The 23,628-nt window shown below is 39.5% G+C and overlaps 1 protein-coding gene across 1 annotated transcript in view; it reads right to left on the reverse strand.

Moving 5' to 3' along the window:
• Positions 1-5,045, reverse strand: part of LOC140725156 (deubiquitinase DESI2) — a 286,359-nt gene extending 281,314 nt beyond the window's left edge. Inside the window, exon 1 of the mRNA XM_073040240.1 lies at positions 4,288-5,045. Within this exon, the coding sequence (XP_072896341.1) occupies positions 4,288-4,326 (39 nt within the window). The 5' untranslated portion in view covers positions 4,327-5,045. The remainder of the gene's footprint in view (positions 1-4,287) is intronic.
• Between the last annotated feature and the right edge of the window lie 18,583 nt (positions 5,046-23,628).

The following is a 23,628-nucleotide window of genomic DNA, read 5'->3' on the forward strand; positions in this document are numbered from 1 at the left end:
GTAAGTCACGTGGACCAGATGGACTACACCCCATGGTTCTGAAGGAGGTAGCTGAAGAGATTGTAGAGGATTAATTACGATCTTTCTAGAATCACTAGAGGACAAGAAAATTGCAAATATCACTCCACTCTTTAAGAAAGGAGGGAGCTAGACTAAAGGAAATTATAGGCCCATTAGCCTGACTTCAAAGGTTAAAAAGATTCTGGAGTCCATTATTAAGGATGAGATTTTGGGGTACTTGGAGGCAAATAATAAAATAGGCCAAAATCAACATGGTTTCCTGCCTGACAAATCTTTTGGAATTCTTTGAAGAACTAATAAGCAGGACACACAAAGGAAGTCAGCAGATATTGTTTACTTGGATTTTCAAAAGGCCTTTGACAAGGTGCTGCAAATGAGGCTGCTTAGCAAGATAAGAGACCACAGTACTACAGAAACAATAACAGCATGGACAGAGCATTGGCTGATTTGCAGGAGGCAAGGAGTGGGAATAAGTGGAGCCTTTTCTAGTTGGCTGCTGGTGACTAGTGGTGTTCCCCAGGGGTCTGTGATAGGACACTTCTTTTCAAATTTTATGTCAATGATTTGGATGACAGAATTGATGGCATTGTGGCCAAGTTTGTGATGATACAAAGATATTTGGAGGGACAGACAAGTAGTGTTGAGGAAGCAGGGAGTCTGCAGGAGTTAGACAGATTGGGAGAATAGGCAAGGAAGTGGCAGATGGAATATAGTGTCGGGATGTGTATTGTCATGCACTTCGGTAGCAGGTATAAAGACATAGACTATTTTCTAAAAGAGGTAAAAATTCAAAAATCAAAGGCACAGAGGAACTTGTGCAGGATCCCCTAAAGATTAACTTGCAGATTGAGTGTGTGGTAAGGAAGGTAAATGCAATATTAGCATTCATTTCGAGAAGACTGGAATAAAAAAGCAAGGATGTAATGCCAAGGCTTTATATGGTATGGTCAGACTCACTTTGAGTATTGTGAGCAGTTTTGGGCCCCTTATCTAGGAAAAGATGTGTTGGCATTGGAGAGGGTCCAGAGGGTGTTCACTAGAATGATCCCAGGAATAAAAGTGTTAATGTATGAGGAGTGTATGATTGCTCTGGGCTTGTACTTGCTGAGGTTTAGAGGGATGGGTGAGGTTCTCATTGAAATACCTAGATGGAGTAGAACAGGAGAGGATGTTTCCCATAGTCGGGGAGTCTAGAACCAGGGGGCACAGCCTCACAATAGAGGGACATCCATTTAGAACTGAGATGAGGAGGAATTTCTTTAGCCAGAGGGTAGTGAATCTGTGGAATTCATTTCCACAGATGACTATGGAGGCCAAGTCATTGGATATACTTAAAGCAGACAGGTGATTAAAGAAAATTTCAAATATTCTTACAAATAATGCTCATTTAAATTGCTTGGCCATTAGGCCAAGTGATCATGATGTGCTGAGTGTGAATGTTTTATAAATTTAAATGCAAGCATAAGTGTTCTGTTTCAAAGAGTGACATTGTTGTCCTTATAAACATAGTCATTAGCATTATTTGAATTAAAAAATAGTACTGTATCTTTTTATATAAGGTGTAATGCTTAACAGCTTTTTTGGATTTATGTAAAGTTCCATTTATAGATATGCAGCTCTCCTGCATACATCTGTTATGCAGAATACAGCTCATACGATATAATCAGATTTCAGATAAACATATATGTTATCTAAGATGTCAATGCACATAATATGCTCTGCTCCTCAAGGAGTAAAATGGAGTTTAACAAAGCACTAACCATAGTGACTTTTCTCCCTTTAAGAGCTTTTTAACAGTGAATATAAACAGGGTTGGGTGGTTTGAATAGAAATGATTGTCTCTAAATCCTCTTACTGTTTAATTTATGAGTTAAGCATTGCATTTTGTTTATTCATGTAGGGATATTAACCATTTAAACAAAGCAGCTGAATTGAGTGTTACCAACCAAACTAAATGTGGGTCTGGAGTCACAGTTAAACTGGACTAGTGAAGGATATCAGAGTTCCCACTTTCTTAGAAATCATCTTTCAGTTGCATTCCCTCAGTCATTTCTTCTTTTGGCTGTTCAACCTGAAACTTTACCTTATTTTGGAGTTTCTCAAGAATCCATGAATGACATCCTTTTTTTCAAAATCACACTGAATGCACCAAGCTCCTTTCATCTTGATGGGTCGGATTGCTTGTACAACATTTATTGCTGGATTAAGTTTCCTCCAGCTAAATATGGCTTGACCAAAGTGCTGGCTCTCTGTAACAAACTATTCCTTGTTTCTTTCTGTTTCTTTCTCTTTGGATACTAACATGAGGCTGAAGCAGTCTTCTTACATCCTCAGATTCTTTCTTTAACTTCAAAATTAAATTGAAAACCCAAAACTGCCCTTTCACTCATTTATAATGCAATATCACCTCCATCTGTTGCTGATATCCTCATCTATATTTCCAATGCCTCTAGGTTTGACTATTTCAATGATCTCCCAGCTGCCCTCGTATTTTGCATGCTAATCTATTCAAAACTCTACCCATAATTAAATTCACCCAAGTCCCACTTACACATTATCCTTGACATCACTGACCCACATTGGGTTTCAGCTGGACAATATCAAATATTTTCCTTTGACTTTCTTTTTCTCCATGACAACACAATTCTACATCTCCATAATGCTGTCCAACTTGGCTATCCCTTGTACATCCCTGATTTTAATCACCTTGTAATTAACAATAGCTTTCTAAGCCCTGTATTCTGGAAATTTTCCCCTCTCCCCTCACGCAACCATTGCATTGCTTCAGCTCTCCATTTTGTCTTTGCATATGCTTTTTAAAACCAACCTCTGACCAAGTTTGTCATGTGTCCTAATATCACATTCTACAGCTCAGTCATATTTTGTTTGATAAATTTCCTATGGATTACATTGAATCACTTTTTTATACAATTGTTACACAAGTGTGTGCTCTTGCTCGGTTTGTGAATGTTAAGGCATTCCACAACAAGGATATTCACTGAGAACTATATTCACATATAGTTTCTGAACTGAACACAACCATTTCACATATGAAGAAGCGTGACTCCATCTGTGTGAGGTGCACCTTCTCTTTATTTCCATGACAGACTCTGTCTATGTACATTCAACACATTTAATTCAGATACACGATTTTAATCTGAGGTTTCATTATAATGGAAGTTTGCACAGCATGTCACAAAAGCTGACATAATACAACGTTCAAGAGGTTTATAAATGTTAAATCAGCCTTAAAATATATTATTTCCTTTGGACATTTGTTAAAATTACTGTTCATCATAATTAGAAAAAAGGTCTTTATTTTCCTTTATCTACATTGCTCAGGTTTTATAGCAAACAAGACAGTGATCTGAACAGGATTTTTCTGTATGTTAGTTCTTGACATATGCCTTGATATATATTACACTGCACTGAATTGTCACAATAATTATAGGGTGAAAAATTATGGATCACCAGAAGTAGTTTGCAAATGATCACAATGCAACGAGAAGTATAGTGGAAGTCTAAATTATTAGAGCAAGCCTTGAGCAATTTATCAATTGAATGTTAAACAGATTGCTGTTTCAAAACGAGACAGTTTGGTGGAATTTGCTTTTCTTCACTCCTCTCTGTCATTCACCTCCTTGGGCCCCAGGTCCTGGGAGCAACCAGTTCCTTGATCTCTGCTGACATCACTTGGAAGTACCTCAGAGCAGTCAAGAGTAACTCTCACCTCTTGTGAACTGTCTAACCTGCCATACAGGGATCCCTTATTGGGATTACAGGCATGCACTAAACTGAATGATTTGAGATTTGAATACCATGTAATTCAGTATTATAAGAATCCTAAAAGGCTGGCAAGGTGTTTCACAACTGGATATTAAATAGCAGAAGAATCCTGCTGCTGTATTTCTCCATACACCTGAGTTCCACTGAGAAAGGTTATCAATTGCACAAATAGAACGTTCATAAGTAATAATAATAAAAATGTCATAAGACTGCAAAACAAAAACATTAAACCAGAGGCTCAAAAAGATAGCAGAGATTCACTCAACACCAAGAGCCCTACTTATAACTCTTCATTTCGATGTGAACACACACCATCATTCTGTCAATTCCGCTAATGTAGATTCTGTTGCTCCTGAAACAGAGATGGAGCGATTCAACCACCTCTGGGAAGTGAGGCCAATGCCGAACCCGTATTTACAATATTTAGCAACCAATTGGATTTTATTTTATTGCATCAAAAGGGTGCTCTTAGGTACTTACCATATCGTAAACATTGAGAATGACTGGTTCATTTGCCATCGCTCGTTGCAGAGATCATTCAGTTCCAATAATCCTTAGATCAGGTACTGGCCCCAGTTCGCTCTCACGTTACGGTTGCATTCAAGATCAAACACGCGAAACAATTATTTTTTTCAAGCAAGAATCGGAAATCTATCCAGTGTCCAAAAATACACGGTGTGCATAGGATTCCCTCTACTTCGTACAATGTGATCGGGAGAGTGTACTGACAGTTCATCCATAGGTAGTACCCCGCTCCATAAATCCAGCCTGAAGGCTAGAAATCTATATTTATGCACTTCGAAGAAAATGCTTTGGAAATGCCCAACAATATACCGGCTGAGCCGCACGTTAGAAATTGCTTTGGTTGGAGCATTAGATAATCACTGCATTAGGTGCCCCTGCCCCATTGGAGAATGCTCGCTTAATGTCCATTGGTCTTGCTTGTTTCAGGAGACACTGGAGCTGAAGTGCACGTTACTTTTCCGCCTGCGTGTTGCCAGCAGCAGCGGTGGCCGGCGCTGTCCAGGGTAGCGATGCAGCGAGGCTCTCCCTCGCCTGGCTGGAGTTGGATGACATCACTTGAAGCCAGCCCGAGAAACCGGCTATCCGGCTTGGCTTTTAAAGCAGCCACTGCAAACGGAGATGCAGCTCGCTCTGAGCTGCTTACATCATAAGCGTCCACAGCTCCGAGAGGCCCGGGAACGGTTAAAGCTGAGCTGCAGCGAAAAAACTTGCTTAGAATCATTGACGTGGAAATCTCGTGTGAATTAGCAATCCTCTGAATAAAAAAAAAGACACAATTTAAAACGTTATCCTTTATTGCAGGACTAATTCCTATAATTTAAGCGAACACTTATACATTAGAGCATCTGAATTGGATCGAAGGTTAAAGTCAAAGGAGAGAAATGAATTGGATTATTCTCATTTAAAAGTGATCACTCTAAAATAAGAACTTGTCACTCGGTGCTACTGACGACATTGGCAAGAGACAGGATCATGTGAAAAATGCAGTCACTAGTTGCTGACAGCGCCGCCAGTCAGACTGGGAACATGTTCTGCAGCGTGTTACATTGCGATTTCTCGAGCGGAAAACGCTCATATATTTATTTTGCAAGCTGCCGCTCCACTCCAGTCCAAAGTCGTGCCGCGGTTCATTTTAAAATCCAGGCATCTAGGATTAGTCTATCCACTGCATTTCGACAATCCCAAAATAACTCGCCTCGTCCGAGTCAGCTACACGTGATTTTCGAGGACAGTCAGCCCAGTACCACACAGCTCGAAGGGGCTCCAGTTCGGTTACATTTCAACTAATCCTTCCCGCAAGAAACGGTAGAAGCTCACAGAAGAATAATGCACTTATTCTTGAACCTCACAATTTCCATTCCAAATACCTTTATTTAATTAATAAAACGTCAGAATATTGTTTTGTCAAAGACTTACAGTGAAAAGCATCTGGATCAAAAACTCAAGTTTTTAAAATGTTCTTGAATGCTGCTAAAGAAAGAGAAAGCAAGTAGAAACTAAACTGGTGGAGCAGATCACCAAGGAACTATAATGGCAAACTACTGCAAATTCAAATCACCCTTTGTGTTCATTCATATAATGGGAGGGTAGCCTGGATTGAAATTGACCACAGACCATCATAATGTATACGCATTCAAGTCCATACACACATCTCAATGGGACCATTCAAAACCAGGTAACCTCATATTTCAAGTCAGGATAACCCATGATTTATAATTCAGAAAGGTAGCAGTAATACTGAAATTGCTTCACACCCATTCTAACCTGGCAGCCGCAATGTGTCTTTGGATTGAAGGCAACAATTTCTTCATCTGTGATATAGTCTTTTATAAAGGGTTTAATATTAAAGTTATAACTCTGAGGCTCTTGTCAATGTGATAACGTAATATAATTAAGATGAAAATTTGTTCTTGTTAGGCACTCCATCAGGATCACAAATGATTTCCACTCTACATTTTGTTCATTCTAAGGTGACTTATGAGGCCAATGTAGGAATGAAAGATTCATCCATAGAAGGGAGAGAAGGTAGCTAATGTGGTGGATGAATGGGTAGTTGTTAAGTGACTCACCCCGCTGCTGCTTATGTTGGACCTCTGTGTGCTTCATCTGCAGAAGCTCAAGGTTTTCACGCTATCCTGAATAGGCCAATAAGCTGAACAAGTGTAATTGGGGCTCTAGTAATGGAGAGGATACTGATATCAGTTCATTTTCACTTTTAGTGCATTTTGCAGAGGCAGCATTGGTGGTATCTTACCAGCATTATAAGGTGCCCACTGAAGGTTCTTAGGAAGCCATGAGTTTTGTTCCAGAACTGAGGTCTTGAATTCCTGCATCTGGGGTTCCTGATCCTGCCATGGCAAATGCAACATTTACCTTAATTATAAATATACGTTTATATGGCATGATAAATACAAATCTTTCTAAGACTTCTATTGTGATACCATCAATCCGCTCTTTCTCTCTTTGTTCTTGTCCAGACTTCCTGCCTCTTCTGTCTGCATGACCTGAAAATCCAACAATTTGCCAATGACTCAGAGCTAGTGGTCACTGAAAAGAAAACTTTGCTGGGGTTCCTAAATGTTTAATTATACAGATGCAACATCAATGCTGTAAGCTTTTTAAGTTTTCAATGAGTTATCTATCTACATGTCACTATGATCATAGTAATTGGTGCAATCATTGTACAATGTACAAAGTGAACTTTTGTAATTCTTTTTCTTTAGAATAGGAATTCATTTCAAAATGTAGAGTTGGTGTTGAAAGGTGAAGATCATGACTTCTCTCTAACTGATAAACGTCAAGAACTGCAGGGTTGATGATCTTTCCCTATTGGCTATATTGCACAATGTAACCACTAAGTAAACTAAAATCATAATAGATTCAAAATATGGACCTATGATCAGGTGTCATATATGGATATAGGAACAAAGAACACAGCAACTGGATTAGACCACCTGACTACCAATTCCCTCCCCCCAACAAACTCTTACCCACCATTCAATGCCATCATGACTAATCTACCCTACGCCTCAACACCTTTCCTGTTTCAGATTCAAACCTCCAATCTTTTAAAAATTTAACTTTAAATACATCTAAAGATCTACCCCCCCCCCCCCCCACCAACAACTCTCTGGGATAAAGAATTTCAGAGATTCGCCACCCTCTATGGGAAATCACCCTTCATTCTTCTAAACTCCAAAGCATACAAATCAAGACTGATTGCTCTCTCTTGGTTGGAAAATCCTCTCATCTTACAAATTAGCTTGGTTTATCTTTGGACTGTCTACAGTGCTACTATATCACCACTATACAGTACTGTGCCTAAGTCTTAGGCACATATACAGTATATAGCTAGGATGCCTAAGACCTTTGCACAGTACTGTAGTATTTTATGCATTGCACTGTACTGCTGCCATAAAAAAAACAACAAATATCATGTCATATGTGAGTGATGATAAACCTGATTATGATATGGACCCAAGAGTGGGAAGGGGGCAAGGAGAGGTGAATCATGGTTGGAAAAGAGGAGAGGAAGTGAGAAACATCAGAGAAACATTCTGTAATGATCAATAAACCAATTGTTTGGAATCAAATGACCTTGCCTGGTGTCTCCAAGCTGGGTGTGTCTGTGCCCGCATCACCACCCACCACTGGCACTCCTTCTCTGCCACCTGTTCCACACCCATCCTACAACGCTCCACCCTCGCTATTCCCAACATCCTTTGCTTCCGCCAGATTTACAAACTTGCTCACAGCTCCATTTTGACAAATACAGTACCTTAGGCATCCTAGCTATAGGCATATGTGCCTAAGACTTCTATAGAGTATTATATGTCCTCATCAACAACCTGTCAGTGTATTAAAACAGATTGTAGTTATGAACTTCTTGATTTCATTTGTTTGTTTCGATCGGTTGTGAGAAAACAGAGACCAGCTCCCCAAACTGCACTTAGAAGCATTACCCTTGAAATGAGATGAATTTGATTTTAACCCACAACAACATGAGCATGTATCACCTACAAGAAAAAGAAATATGGATCTATTATTATCAAATCTCTTGAAAAGTTAGATCTGTGCACATCCAGGGATAATCAAGGGGTAGGTAGATCCTAAGTAAATAGACACATTACAAAACTCTGTGATGAACTACCCTGCACTGAACTGGGAATTAGATGTCACAACCAACAGCATCAATAAAAGCCTGTGTGCTTTTGTAGCAAAGCTGCCTTATTTTTGTCTTGCCTTTAATTCAGCAATGGTTTCTCCAATTCTTTGATCAATGATGTGTTAAAAATCAACTAAAGTTAAAATCTATGTCCCAAGACAAATTCATTTCAAGCATGTTGTCCAGGACTGATTAAATCGAAGGACGAATCATGCCATGCATTCAAACAAAAACATACTCTACAAAGATGTTAGGAGTAAAAACAGTTCCTTTTTACGTATCAAATTCACTCATTAATCCAGACAGTACCATTGCAATGTTTAAGTACGTGCTCATCAATTATTGGTTTGAGAACTATATAGAAAATTCATTGGATTAATTGAAACAAGATTTGCAACAGATTTTTAATACAAGAAACTTTTCAGGGTTACTTCAGGTTCTAGGTTCTGAAAGGGGAATGATAGCAGAATTCTGTTGGAGCATTGAGGTGCTCACACTTGCCATTCCCCTTTTTGTTAGGATCACCCATCTGAATTCGATCTTCTAGCAGCAACTTGGTTCCTCAAGCTTCTCTAACATACATATCAACACAAAAATATTCAAAAAGTTAAAAACTAAACATACTGTTCAAACTTTAAAAGAAAAAATAAATGAAAACTCAAAAACTATTAATAGAATTAATATAATTAATTCTCCTCCCCTAAAAATGTCAATTACCTGGACCAGGTTTATTTCTCTCTTAAGCACACTGCTCCAGGTTCAAAGGTCAGGATTTCCAATGTCACAGCTGGAGAAACAGCAAACATTTGGCATTCCAGCACTGCAATCCATGAGGACATCAGAGTTTAGTCAGAAGGACAGCAGCAAGGAACTATTGGGAAGTTTCAATCTACTGAATTCACCTGTGCTTTACACAGGAGCCCTAATCTTCCTGCAGCCATATTGAAAATACCAACCATTAAACACATAATGTTGGGTTTGCCTAGCAAAACCCAGCCCAATAAACACATTGCACAAAATTACAACTGAGCATAACGGATTATGTGCAAGATAGTTTTCAATACAGCTAAGTGTAAGATGGCAAATGTTAAAGGAAATTTCATATTCTTTTTTAAATAGTGAATATAGTCATTATAATCAGATAGCTACGATATAAGGAGGAGAATTTTTGCAATGGCTATACAGAGCCATGGTTAGATGGGTACTGGTTTTTGGCTTCATGCCCTACAAAAGAAAGTTTGTCCTTTTATAAAGCACAACACAAATTCACCAGGATATCATATAGGCCTCCAGGATTCCACTACAGCTCAGAGAAATCACAAAATAGGGTTGCTTCCATGGAATAGAACTTAGAACAGCACACCACAATACAGGTCCCTTGGCCCATGAGGTTGTGCCAACAATTTATCCTCCTCCAAGATCAAACTAATACTTTCTTCCCATATAGCCCTATGTTTTTCTATCATCCATATGCCTATCTAAAGAGTCTCTTAAGTACCTAATGTACCTGACCCTGCCAATACCCCTGGCAGCACATTCCACACACCCACCACTCTCGGTGCAAAAAAATCTAACTCTTACCCTATACTTCCCTCCAATCACCATAAAATTATGCCTCTCATATTTGTATCAGACTGTCCACTCTATCTATGCCTCGCATCATTTAATCGCTTCTATCAAGTCACCTCTCATCCTCCTTCACTCCCAAGAGAAAAACATTAGCTTGCTCAGCAATTCCTCATAAGACATGCCCTCAAGTTCAGGCAGCATCCTGGTAAATCTCCTCTGCACCCTCTCTAAAGCTTCCACATCCTTCCCATAATGAAGCGACTAGACCTGAATACAATCCTCCAAGTGTGGTCTAACTAGAGTTTCAAGGAGGTTCAACATAACCTTGTGGGTCTTGAACTCAATCTCTTGACTAATGAAGGCCAACACACCATATGCCTTCTTAACAATCCCATTAACTTGCATGGAAATGTTGAAAGATCAATGGAAGTAGATGCCAAGATCCCACTATTCCTTCACACTACTAAGAATCCTGCCATTAATCTTGTACTGTGCCTTCAAGTTCAACCTTTCAAAGTGTATCACTTCACACTTTTCCAGACTGAGCTCAAGTTTGCACTTCACAGTGCAGCTCTGCACTCTATCAACGTCCCATTGTAACCTACAACCATCAGCATTATCCACAACTCCACTAACCATCATGTCATTGCAGACATGCTCACCCACTCTTCCACTTCCTCATCCAAGTCATTTATGAACACCACAAAGAGCAGGGGTCCCAGAACTGATGCTTGCAGAGCATAACTTGTCACCAACTTCCAGGTAGAATATGCTCCATCTAGTTCCACCCTCTCCCCTCTGTGGGCATGCCAGCCTGAATCCATGCAGCCAAGTATCTCTGGATCCCATGTCTTCTGATTTTCTGAATGAGCCTTCCATGCGTAACTGTGTTGAACGGCTTTCTGAAATCCATATGCACCACATTCACTGCTCTACCTTCATCAATTAGTTTTGTCACTTCCTTGAAGAATTCAATCAATCTCAGGAAGCGTGACTTGACTTTCTCAAGCCCATGCTGACTATCCCTAATAAGACTATGCTTATCCAAATGGTTGTAAGTTCTGTCTCTAAGAATTCTCTTCCATAGTTTGCCATGACTGATGTAATACTCATTGCTCTATAATTCCCATGATTATCCCTATTACCTTTCTTGAACAAACATACATTTGCCACCCTCCAGTTTTTCACTAGTCCTATGGCCAGTAAGGAAGCAAAGAACATCGCCAAATATCTTCTGTCACTTCCAGTAGTAACCTAGCGTATAACCCATCCATCCTAGTTTTTTAAGTTTCAACACATCCTCTTTCTTAACATTGATATGTTTCAGTATATTGTCATTATACACAGTCCTCATATTCATCAAGGTTCCTCTTACTGCTGAATACTGAAACAATGTGTCAATTAAGGACCTTTCCCACCTCATCCGATTCCAGGTATGTTTCCTCTTTTTTTTTGTAATTTATTTTTTATTGAAGTTCATCATCAAACAAACATTTCCATAAGATGTATTTCAGACATTGTACATTGATATCAGACATTGATATCATATAATCATATATATCATAAATCTCCACAAAGTATTTATCTGAGGTATACACTTATGGAAAAGAGTGGAAAGAAAAAACAAGCAAAAGGAAAAAAACTATGTACAAGTAGGGAGTGATTTTTTTTTACAACATATTCATTGATTTGTGAGAATAAAATCAGGCCTATGAGGCATTATGTAGTTAAACCATTCCTGTTCGTCCTGCCATCATTCTAATCATCCTCCTGTTCTTCACATAGGTGTAGAACTCCTTGGGTTTTCTTAATCCTGCTCACCAAGGTTTTCTCATGACTCCTTCCAGCTCTCCTAAGTCCCTTCTTAAGCTCCTTCCTGGCTATCTTATAACCTTCAAGGGACCTGTCTAAGCCTTGCTTCCTAAATCTTAGGTGTGCTTCCTTCTTCCTCACCTTTACCCTACTGTCCTTTCTGTGCTTGAAAGGGACAAACCTATCCAGGAACCCCATGCTGGTGCTCCCTGAATAACCTCCACATTTCTGTTGTGCATTTTTCCAAGTACATGTGTTTCTAATTCATGCTCCCAAGTTCCTGCCTAATAGCATCATAATTCACACACCTCCGATTAAATACTTCTCACGCTCAAGTTCAACTGTCATTCAACCATACATGAATATCCAAAACAGCTGTTCACCAATAAACCAATGAATTAGATTTGCAGCATTCCATAGCACCAACATTTAAAGGGGTCTTACGATCAGGAGAAAAGTGACTAAGGTGATCACTCAGTGTCAGACTGCACACCTCCTTCATGCACTGATGCCTCTCTGTTGAAAGCAGCATCGCAATGCTCCTTCAGTTTCTCCATCAATGAGCAACTCGCTGATGGGTTAGACCTGCAGTACTTTAAGTTCTTAATGTCCAGCAAGGTGTTGTGATAATAAAAAATGTTTAAAAAAGATAGTAACACCTTTGGTTGACCATGTAGAAGCCATCTTACCAGAAGCTCCTATCCCTGTCCAAGGCAATGCTAAATGTCAGGAAGCTATGGTCATTGTTTCCAAAATGCCCACCACTGACAGTATGCAATTTGACCATTTTCAGTGCCTAGTTCTAGATCCAGTATGACCTCTCCTCTGGTAGGCCTGTCAACATATTCTGTGAATAGTAGAGGTCAACAGAAATTATGATTGCTGTATTAAGAATTTTGAAAGAATTTCATGAGGTAGATAGAGAAAATCCTTCCTTGTCTTTTCTTGACCAGCAGAAGAGGAAGAAATTACCATAAAATCAGAGCCAAGCATATCTTTAGAGGAGGAAAGTAACATTTTTCCTACTAACACTGGGAATAGTATTAAGGTACATCCAATTAAAAGTAATGCCTGTTGTCTTAACTAATGATGTTAAATCTGAGATTGATGGATTAAAGATAAGCAAGGATTTAAAATGTTGCATAACCAACACTATTTGATAGATTCAAGACACAGATCAGCTATTGCACAGCAGTGCATCCTTATTGTGCTGAATGGTCTATACATGTTTCCCTGTACTTCGTGGGTCTATAAAATGGATCCATGAGAACAACTTTTGGTGTGGGAGTTGATATGAGGAGTAAAAATTGTAACAGTAAAGGACTTATCTCACTGATAATAATACAGAAACCCAGATTTATATATCCAGTACTGAAACAATAACAACTCTTTCCTTTAGTGAAATGACAATCCATTGAAGTTGGGCAAAAGTTCACATCGTAACTGGAATAAAACAATAGCTGGTCACTCAGCATTATAGAATACACCACTTGTTGTTGGATGGAAGTACCCGAGGTGATACTTAACCCAAATGAGCAATTAACATGCTAATTCGCCATAGTGACCAATCTGCTCCAGGGGACACTGTTCACTGTTAACACAAAGAACTTGATACAAGTTCAATGCAAGTTAAAAAAAACATTCAGTTCAGGCAACATAAATCAAATCCAATTTGTGGACAGGGTTCTAGCTGGAAAATAATCAGTTTGTAAAATAGAAGCAAGATGTAAATAGATAATCCTTAAGGAAAGTCTTCCATTAACCTCTTCCAGCCAGGCTCCCACTCTCATTCCTTGCACACTTCCAGACTTATACAATTCATGTTTCAGTTTACACTGCTCTTTTCATCTATCACCTGGTGCTTGTTGCCCACTCTGGCATCATCATAGTTTTAAAACATCTCATCCTTGCTTTTAGAGTCCACCATGACCTCACTCCCCACTGCCCCAGTAACATCCTCCAGCTGTCTCAGAGGTGTTCCATTTGGAGCTCTTGTATCTCAGTTTCCTTTGATTTTCTTTGCAATACCAATAATATGAAAGGAAAAGACATCTTTGAAATGCATTTAGATAATTTTCCTTTATTAATATATGTACTTCTGGCCTAACAAAAAAGATGGCACTGCTGGAGTTAATTCTGAGAAAATGAGTCAGGCTAAATGATGTGTCAATGGAGGAACATCTAAAGGTTTAGAACAGCCAAGGATCCAGACTGTTCTGAAATAAATGTATTCAATTGGCTAAGAGCCAATTCAATTGGATGAGAACAGATCTGGTCCAGATAAACTGAAAGCAAACTTGCAGGCATACTGCAATTGAACAATCAAGACCCAATGGAGCTGTTTGCCCCTAGTCAAGCAACACACACAAAAATGCTGGAGGAACTAATCAGGCTAGGCAGCATCTATGGAAAAGAGTAAACAGTTGACGTTTCAGACCGAGACCCTTCATCAGAATTCCTCCAATGAGAGGGAAGGGAAATTGAACCAAGATGCTGGGATGACCAATAAATAGGCAGCATCCATTATTAGCGACCCTCACCATCCTGTAATCCTCTCTTCCTATTACTAAGATCAGGGAAGAGGCACAGGAGCCTGAAGACCCACCCTCTACCATTCAGGGATAGCTTCTTTCTCCTCCATCATCTGATTATTAAATGGTCCATATTCCTTTTATCCATGATTTAGGTATTATGTAATTTATAGTAATTTTATGTCTTTAACACTGCAGTCACAAAACTACAAATTTCATGTCATATAAAACAGTGTGAACAACCTGAGAGCCATGCTTAATAATAGTCATTGGCACCTACACATTTTTAACTCTCTGCATCTCCCAAAACCACCCTACTTTAAAGCTGTTATGATCATAGTTCCAGTTTATCCTTCACTATATTTAATGCTACAACTGAAGGCTTTTTCCTTCTTTTCAGATATCCTGAACCCTTTAGAGATACAGTATTACTTTTGCTGTCTATTCCTCCTATGTCCTGTCTGCAACCTAAAACCAAGCTGTTTTCTCTCCTTTTTAGTTCTGACTAAAACTGAAAAGTTTACTGTTTCCCTTTCCACCTCCGTAACCTGCTGAGTGATTCCTGCATTGTCTGTTTTTTTCCACTAATGTAATTTCTTGCACGACTGTTGATTTTATAGCTTACTATGTATATCCCAAAAAGTTGCTAATTAGGGATTGTGAAGATTTTGATCTGGTGGTCATCTTGAAAGAAACTTGGAGGAAAGCGGGGACATAATTGGATTTCCCATATTCCTGATATTCTTACTCTTTCAAGTGGCAACTTGCCAGATCTCTGCATTCCTTCTTGCTTGAACAATTTGATAGAGAAAGTGGATGAATGCAATGCTAAGGAAGTAAAGTCTCTGGATAATATTAAGTTATTGAGTTATCTTGCAACTGCATCATCTACACTTGGGATAATAAGTGATATGCAAGTAGTAGATTGGTGAGCTTAACTTCTCATGTGTTGCTCCTCCAGCCTTCACCAAAACTCTGATATGCCAGTCAAGTTCATTGGAATTCTACCAGCTTGATCAGTGGTGGTACTACCATACCTTTTTATTGAAATCTCCCTCCCAATGTACAACATATGCTGTATCCCCACAGGGTTCTTAGAGCAGAAGAGTACCTGTACATCATCCCAGAAAAAATTACCAGGAGATTTTCTTATCTAAATTTGAGATGAAGACATGAGATTTCAGCGGGAAAGTTGACGTTGAGAGTTCCTTGGACTACTTCCATCCTCTTTCGAATTACTGTCCCTGCGAATGGTGATTGAAGGATCAGGGAAGTTGGTTGAGTGGTGCAAGTCTATGTCCTTTTGTCAGGCCACTGTTCATCCAATATCAGAAGCAGTTCTTTCAACTTTTTGTGTGAATATCTAGATATTAGTGAGGAGGACTTTGCATTGGGTGCATTTTGGACAATTTTGATTTCAATGTCCAGGTCACAGGCAAGCAGCCCAGACTTTTTCTATAGTTACTTTTTGCACTGGCTTGTTAAAACTTAATGAGGTTAAGACAGGAGGAGTTGAAATTTCAACCACACTGAGGTGGGACAGCATACAAGGAAAATAAATTTGTGCACAAATGAGTGTCAGGTGACACTATTTTATCAGGCAATGAGTTAAATTTTAACTTTTCCACATGGTGGAAAGAACATTAGAGGATTTGTGGGTGGATGCACAGGCAAAGCAAAAAGCCCAACATTTTTGGCAGCATCTTTGCCATGGCTGACAAGTGAAGTCAAAGCCAAAGTAAAAGCAAAAGAGAGGGCCACAAGGAAGCCAAAGTTAATGGGAAGATAGAGGATTAGGAAGCTTTTAAAGAATTGCAGAAGGAAACTAAGGTCATTAGGAAGGAAAAGATGAATTATGAAAGGAGGCTGGCGACTAATATCAAAGAAGATACTAAAAGCATTTTTGAGTATATAAAGGGTAAAAAAGAGCTGAGGGTAGATATAGGAACAATAGGAAATGACACTGGAGATATTGTAATGAGACGCAGAGATGACAGAGGAACTGAATGCATATTTTGCATCAGTCTTCAGAGTAGAAGACACCTGCTGTATACCGGACATTCAAGAGTGTCAGGGAAGTGAAGTATGTGTGGTGAAAATTACAACTGAGAAGGTGCTCAGTAAGCTTAATGGTCTGTGGATAAATCATCTGGACCTGATGGAGTGCACACCCGGGTTCTGAAGGAAGTAGCTGGAGAGATTGTGGAGGCATTAACGATGATCTTTCAAGAATCGATAGATCCTAGCATTGTACCACATGACTGGGAAATTGCAAATGTTACTCCGCTATTTAAAAAGGGTGGGAGGCAGCATAAAGGAAACTATAGGCCTGTTAGTCTGACATCAGTGGTTGGGAAGTTGTTGGTATCGATTGTTAGGGATGAGATTATGGAATACCTGGAAGCACATGACAAGATAGGTCAAAGCCAGCATGGTTTCCTAAAAGGAAAATCCTGCCTGACTAACCACCTGCAATTTTTTGAGGATATTACAAGCAGGGTAGACAAAAGAGGTGCAGTAGATGTGGAATACTTGGATTTTCAGAAGGCTTTTGACAAGGTGCCACACATGAGGCTGCTTAGCAAGATATGAGCCCATGGAATTACAGGGAAGTTACTAGCATGGGTGGAGCATTGGCTGATCGGCAGAAAACAGAGAGTGAGAATAAAGGGATCCTATTCTGGGGGCAGTGTTGGGACCGCGGCTTTTTATGATGTATGTCAGTGACTTGGACTATAGGATTAATGGATTTGTGGCTAAATTGGCCGATGATACAAAGATAGGTGGAGGAGCAGGTAGTGTTGAAGAAACAGAGAGCCTGCAGAGAGACTTAGATAGTTTAGGGGAATGGGCAAAGAAGTGGCGAATGAAATACAATGTTGGAAAGTGTATGCTCATACACTTTGGTGGAAGAAATAAACGGGCAGACTATTATTTAGATGGGAAGAGAATGCAAAATGCAGAGATGCAAAGCGACTTGGGAGTCCTTGTGCAGGATACCCTAAAGGTTAACCTCCAGGTTTATTCGGTGGTGAAGAAGGCGAATGCAATGTTGACATTCATTTCTAGAGGTATAGAATATAAGAGCAGGGATGTGATGTTGAGGCTCTATAAGGCACTTGTGAGACCACATTTGGAGTATTGTGTGCAGTTTTGAGCTCCTTATTTTAGAAAGGATATACTGACATTGGAGAAGATTCACAAGAATGATTCCAGGAATGAAAGGCTTTGACTTCTCCTGTCAGCCACGGTAGTGTCCTTCTTCCATTCGAAAATTTCTTCTTATTTGGAATATATCTGTCCTGCACTTCCCTTATTTTTCACAGAAACTCCAGCCATTGCTGCTCTGCTGTCCTTCCTGCTAGTCTCCCTTTCCAGTCAACCTTGGCCAGTTCTCCTGTCATGCCATTGCAATTTCCTTTATTCTGCTGAAATACCGATACATTGGAATTTTGTTTCTCATTCTCAAATTTCAAAGTGAACTCATATTGTGATCACTGTTCCCTAAGGGTTCCTTAACCTTAAGCTCGCTTATCACCTCCAGATCGTTGCACAACACCTAATCCAGCACATCTGATCCCCTGGTGGGCTCAACAACAAACTGTTCTAAAAAGCCATCACTTAGACATTCTACAAAATCTCTGTCTTGAGGTCCAGTACTGACCTAGATTTCCCAATCCACTTTCATGTTAAAATTCCCAAAGATTATCATTACATTGCCCTTCTGACATGCCTTTTCTATCTTGTGTTGTAATTTGCAATCCACATCCCAGTGGCTGTTTGGAGATCTGTATTCAATTGCCATTAGGGTCCTTTTATCCTTGCCATTTCTTAACTCAACCCATAGAGACTCTACACCTTCCGATCCTATGTCATCCCTTTCTAATAATTAGTATTATTTCTTATACACTGAACCACACCAGCCCCTCTGCCACTTCATGTTCCAGGGTTCTGATGTTTGAGTTGTGATAGAGGCAGAGGGATGAAGGGTGGGGGGGGGGGGGGGAGGTGGCATTGCTAGTCAGGGAAAATGTTACAGCAGTGCTCAGGTAGGACAGATTAGAGGGTTTGTCTACCGAGGCCATATGGGTGGAGCTGAGAAACAGGAAAGGTATGACCACATTCATGGGTTGTATTATAGACCACCCAATAGTCAGCGAGAATTGGAGGAGCAAATCTGCAGAGAGATAGCAGACAACTGCAGGAAACATAAAGTTGTGATAGTAGGGGATTTAAATTTTCCACATATTGATTGGGACTCCCACACTGCTAAAGGTCTAGATGGGTTAGAGTTTGTGAAATGTGTTCAGGAAAGTTTTCTAAATCAATATATAGATGTACCGACTAGAGAGGATGCAATATTAGATCTCCTATTAGGAAATGAGTTAGGGCAGGTGACGGAAGTGTGTGTAGGGGAACACTTTGGTTCTAGTGATCATAACACCATTAGTTTCAACTTGATCACGGATAAAGATAGATCTGGTCCTCGGGTTGAGATTCTAAACTGGAAAAAGGCCAAATTTGAAGAAATGAGAAAGGATCTAAAAAGCATGGATTGGACCAGGTTGTTCTCTGGGAAGCACTTGGTAAGTGGGAAGCCTTCAAAGGAGAAACTTTGAGAGTGCAGAGTTTGTATGTTCCTGTCAGGATTAAAGGCAAAGTGAATAAGAATAAGGAACCTTGGTTCATTAGGGATATTGGAACTCTCATGAAGAAGAAGAGAGAGATGTATGACATGTATAGGAAACGGAGCAAATAAGGTGCTTGAGGAGTATAGAAAGTGCAAAAAAATACTTAAGAAAGAAATCAGGAGGGCTAAAAGAAGACATGAGGTTGCTTTGGGAGTCAAGGTGAAGGATAATCCAAAGAGCTTCTACAGGTCTATTAAGAGCAAAATGATAGTAAGGGATAAAATTGGTCCTCTTGAAGATCAGAGTGGTCGGCTATGTATGGAACCAAAAGAAAAGGGGGAGATCTCAAATAGTTTTTTTGCGTCTGTATTTAATAAGGAAACTGGCATGGAGTCAATGGAAATAAGGCAAACAAGTAGTGAGGTCATGGAACCTACACAGATTGAAGAGGAGGAGGTGCTTGCTATCTTGAGGCAAATCAAAGTAGATAAATCCCCAGGACCTGACAGGGTATTCCCTCGGACCTGGAAGGAGACTAGTGTTGAAATTGCAGGGGCCCTAGCAGAAATATTTAAAATGTCGGTACCTACGGGTGAGGTGCCGGAGGATTGGAGGATAGCTCATGTTGTTCTGTTGTTTAAAAAAGGCTCTAAAAATAATCCAGGAAATTATAGACCGGTAAGTTTAACGTTGATAGTAGGTAAATTAGTGGAAGGAGTACTAAGAGATAGGATCTACAACTATTTGGATAGTCAGGGACTTATTTGGGAGACATGGCTTTGTGTGTGGTAGATCATGTTTAACGAATCTATTAAGAGTTTTTTGAGGAAGTTACCAGGAAAGTGGATGAAGGGAAGAAAGTGGATGTTGTTTACATGGACTTCAGTAAGGCTTTTGACAAGGTCCCGCATGGGAGGTTAGTTAGGAAGATTCAGTCATACATGGTGAGGTAGTAAATTGGATTAGACATTGGCTCAATGGAAGAAGTCAGAGAGTGGTAATGGAGGATTGCTTCTCTGAGTGGAAGCCTGTGACTAGTGGTGTGCCACAGGGATCAGTGCTGGGTCCATTGTTATTTGTCACCTATATCAATAATCTGGATGATAATGTGGTAAACTGGATCAGCAAATTTGCTGATGATACCAAGATTGGAGGTGTAGTGGACAGTGAGGAAGGTTTTCAAAGCTTGCAGAGGGATTTGGACCAGCTGGAAAAATGGGCTGAAAAATGGCAGATGGAGTTTAATGCAGACAAGTGTGAGGTATTGCACTTTGGAAGGACAAATCAAAGTAGAACATACAAGGTAAATGGTAGGACACTGAGGAGTGCAGTTGCATAGAGGGATCTGGGAATACAGATACAAAATTCCCTAAAAGTGGCGTCACAGGTAGATAGGGACGTAAAAAGAGCTTTTGGTACATTGCCCTTTATAAATCAAAGTATTGAGTATAAGAGTTGGAATGTTATGGTAAAGTGTATAAGGCACTGGTGAGGCTGAATTTGGAGTATTGTGTGCAGTTTTGGTCACCTAATTACAGGAAGGATATTAATAAGGTTGAAAGAGTGCAGAGAAGGTTTACAAGGATGTTGCCGGGACTTGAGAAACAGAGTTACAAAGGTTGAACAGGTTTGGACTTTATTCCCTGGAGCGTAGAAAAATGAGGGGAGATTTGTATATAAAATTATGATGGGTATAGATAGAGTGAATACAAGCAGGCTTTTTCCACTGAGGCTAGGGGAGAAAAAACCAGAGGACATGGGTTAAGGGTGAAGGAGGAAAAGTTTAAAGGAAACATTGGGGTTCTTGACACAGAGAGCAGTGGGAGTGTGGAATGAGCTGCCAGATGAAGTGGTAAATGCGGGCTCACTTCTAAAATTAAAAAAAATTTGGACAGGTACATGGATGAGAGGGGTTTGGAGGGATATGGTCCAGGTGCAGGTCAGTGGGACTAGGGAGAAAAATGGTTTGGCACAGCCAAGAAGGGCCAAAAGGCCTGTTACTGTGCTGTAATGTTCTATGGTTCTATGGTTCTAACCTATCTTTCTGATACACCATATATCCTTGGACATTCAACTCCCAATGGCAGCCATCCTTTAGCCAAGCTTCAGGGATGGATTTCTTATGCTGCGTGCATTCAAATACAACACTTTCAGTCCGGTATTTGTTGCTTTCTGTTTTAACTGCACCACACCTTTATTGCCCTGTAACTCATCCCACTGGCTGTGATTATTAGATTAGATTAAATTCAACTTTATTGTCATTGTGCCGAGTACAGATACAAAGCCAATGAAATGCAATTAACATCTAACCAGATGTGCAAAAGAATAGTGTTATTTACAAAATAACTGCGAATAAAAAGTAAGTGCTACAGCATACAAATATAAAAGTACTGAGACAGTACAATATGGGTGCAATACTGCTTAGCACGGTGATGTGAGGTTCAGCAGGGTCACAGTCTCAGGGAAGAAGCTCTTCCTGAGCCTGGTGGTGCAGGAGCGGAGGCTCCTGTAGCGCCTACCGGATGGGAGGAGAGTAAAATTATGCCTTATTTCTTGCCTATTCCTTCTATCATCTCTGTTGCACGCTATCTTTGATTTATTTCTGTTTTCCCCTTCCTCAGCCCTGTCACTCTGGTTCCCATACTGCTGTCAAATTGGTTTAAACCCTCCCTAAAAGCTCTATTAAACCTACCTGATAGGTAAGGTTTAGAAGGATATGGGCTAAATACAGGCAACTGAGATTAGCATGAAGAAGCATCTTGATCAGCAGATTTGAGTTTGGTCAAATGGCCTGTTTCCGTGCTGTATAACTTTATGAATTTAATGTCATATTTCTCATATGAATTTTAATCCATATTAATTTTGTCCCAGATTATTTTCACCAGAAGATTTTCAGCCACAGTATTTTTCATTTTTAAGTATGAAGAATTTAAAACAACTCCTCTGTTCTTAGAATTGTTGATTTCAGCTGAGTGATCTCCTGCGAGCAGAGAGCAAATTATATATTCCTTCTTGTTCTCACAGTGGGATGAGCCAATAACTTATTTTCTGAAGGCCTGTCATTATTGCATGAGTCTCTATAAATATATATTTGGATAGGTGAAAGATAATAATTCAACAAGCTGTATTAATTTTAGGAGAATTATTGCTGTATACAGTAGGTGAATTTCACACGTCTTTTAAAGGAAAAATGATATTAGAATCTCAGGACTACATTTGTGCTGAAGGAAAATCTTATCTCACATGGATGATTCCCTTGGCTTTCTGATCAGAGCTCTGTGTCACAAATTGACATCAATTATATCAGCTATAAAGCTTTGATGCAGCTTGACACTACATTTTTCAGCAGGAGAAATCAATAGCACTCACCAAAATAATTTATCTCAACAAAATTCTAGATTTAAATCCATTCTATTTATGAGGCATGGCTCAAAAATTGGTTGAATAGAATTGATAGACGTCGCAATCTGCTTTCCATTCATGCTGCTACATCACAGAATTCCAAACATCCATACTTCTGGGCAAAATTGTAATGCATTATCCTGTCTTTTATTATCAGCATTACCCTGCTCAGATCCACTCACTAAATCCGTTCATTTTGTCTATATTTTCTGAAAGTTATTTTCTGGAATACAGAATATTTACCTCCTGATCAATTAAACTCACAATTAACTTTGCTAAATGAACCCTGCTTAGGCATATATTTTGATGGCAACAAGTTAGCTGGTGTTGAGAGTAGTGTGGATGGATGCTTAGGGATATTGATATTTTTAAAGTAAGAGCATAAAACCATAGTCAACAGTGAGGAATGTGAGACCTAAGACAGGCAAATCAGAATAATTTCTGAATGGTGGAAGCTAAAACCAATGGCAGAACAGGGAGATTTGGATATCCATGGTCAACAATCACTGGACAAGTGAACAGACACAAAAAGACATCTGCCTTTATCACAGTGAGATAATACTTTGCTCTGGTACATCCAGATAAACTGGTTGAGAGCATAATTTGAACAAAAGGCCAGGGTATGTGGACTAATATAAAATCTGGGGAAGGTCCACTTGGTTGTTGATGAAAATACAAACAGAAAAACAATTCACAAAGACTGACATCTGGGTTAGCTGGAATTCAACAGAAGTATAGATGTTCACTTTGTATACTCAAGCTAATGATTGGTATAAGGACTTGTTTCAACCACAGCAACGTGCACTTAGAAAAATATGGTCCAGAGAAGACTAACAAAGTGAGAAAGAGCAAAACTGAGCTAAGCAGGGATGGAGAGGGGGGCTTTGAGTTTTGATTTGATTCTTTAAAATGACTTCTGACAGAATGAAGAGTCCTTGAGGGAGAGAGAACGATAGCAATAAAGCCAAAATAAAAGATGTGTCCTTACTCAGTCAGAAATATAGGTGTCTGGTAAATGTTTTATTTGTAATGGGTTGTACTGTAACCGTTGCTCCTCAATAAACTAATAAACCACTTAATATTTCTCAACCCCTTGGATAATCAGTGAAGTTTGAGAAGATGTAAGATTTACAACTAACCTTGGAAAGGACATAGCCCAGGTCCACCAGAATATTATTAATATACA

Source organism: Hemitrygon akajei, chromosome 3 (genome assembly GCF_048418815.1).
Source record: "Hemitrygon akajei chromosome 3, sHemAka1.3, whole genome shotgun sequence".
Classification (NCBI taxonomy): Eukaryota; Metazoa; Chordata; class Chondrichthyes; order Myliobatiformes; family Dasyatidae; genus Hemitrygon; species Hemitrygon akajei.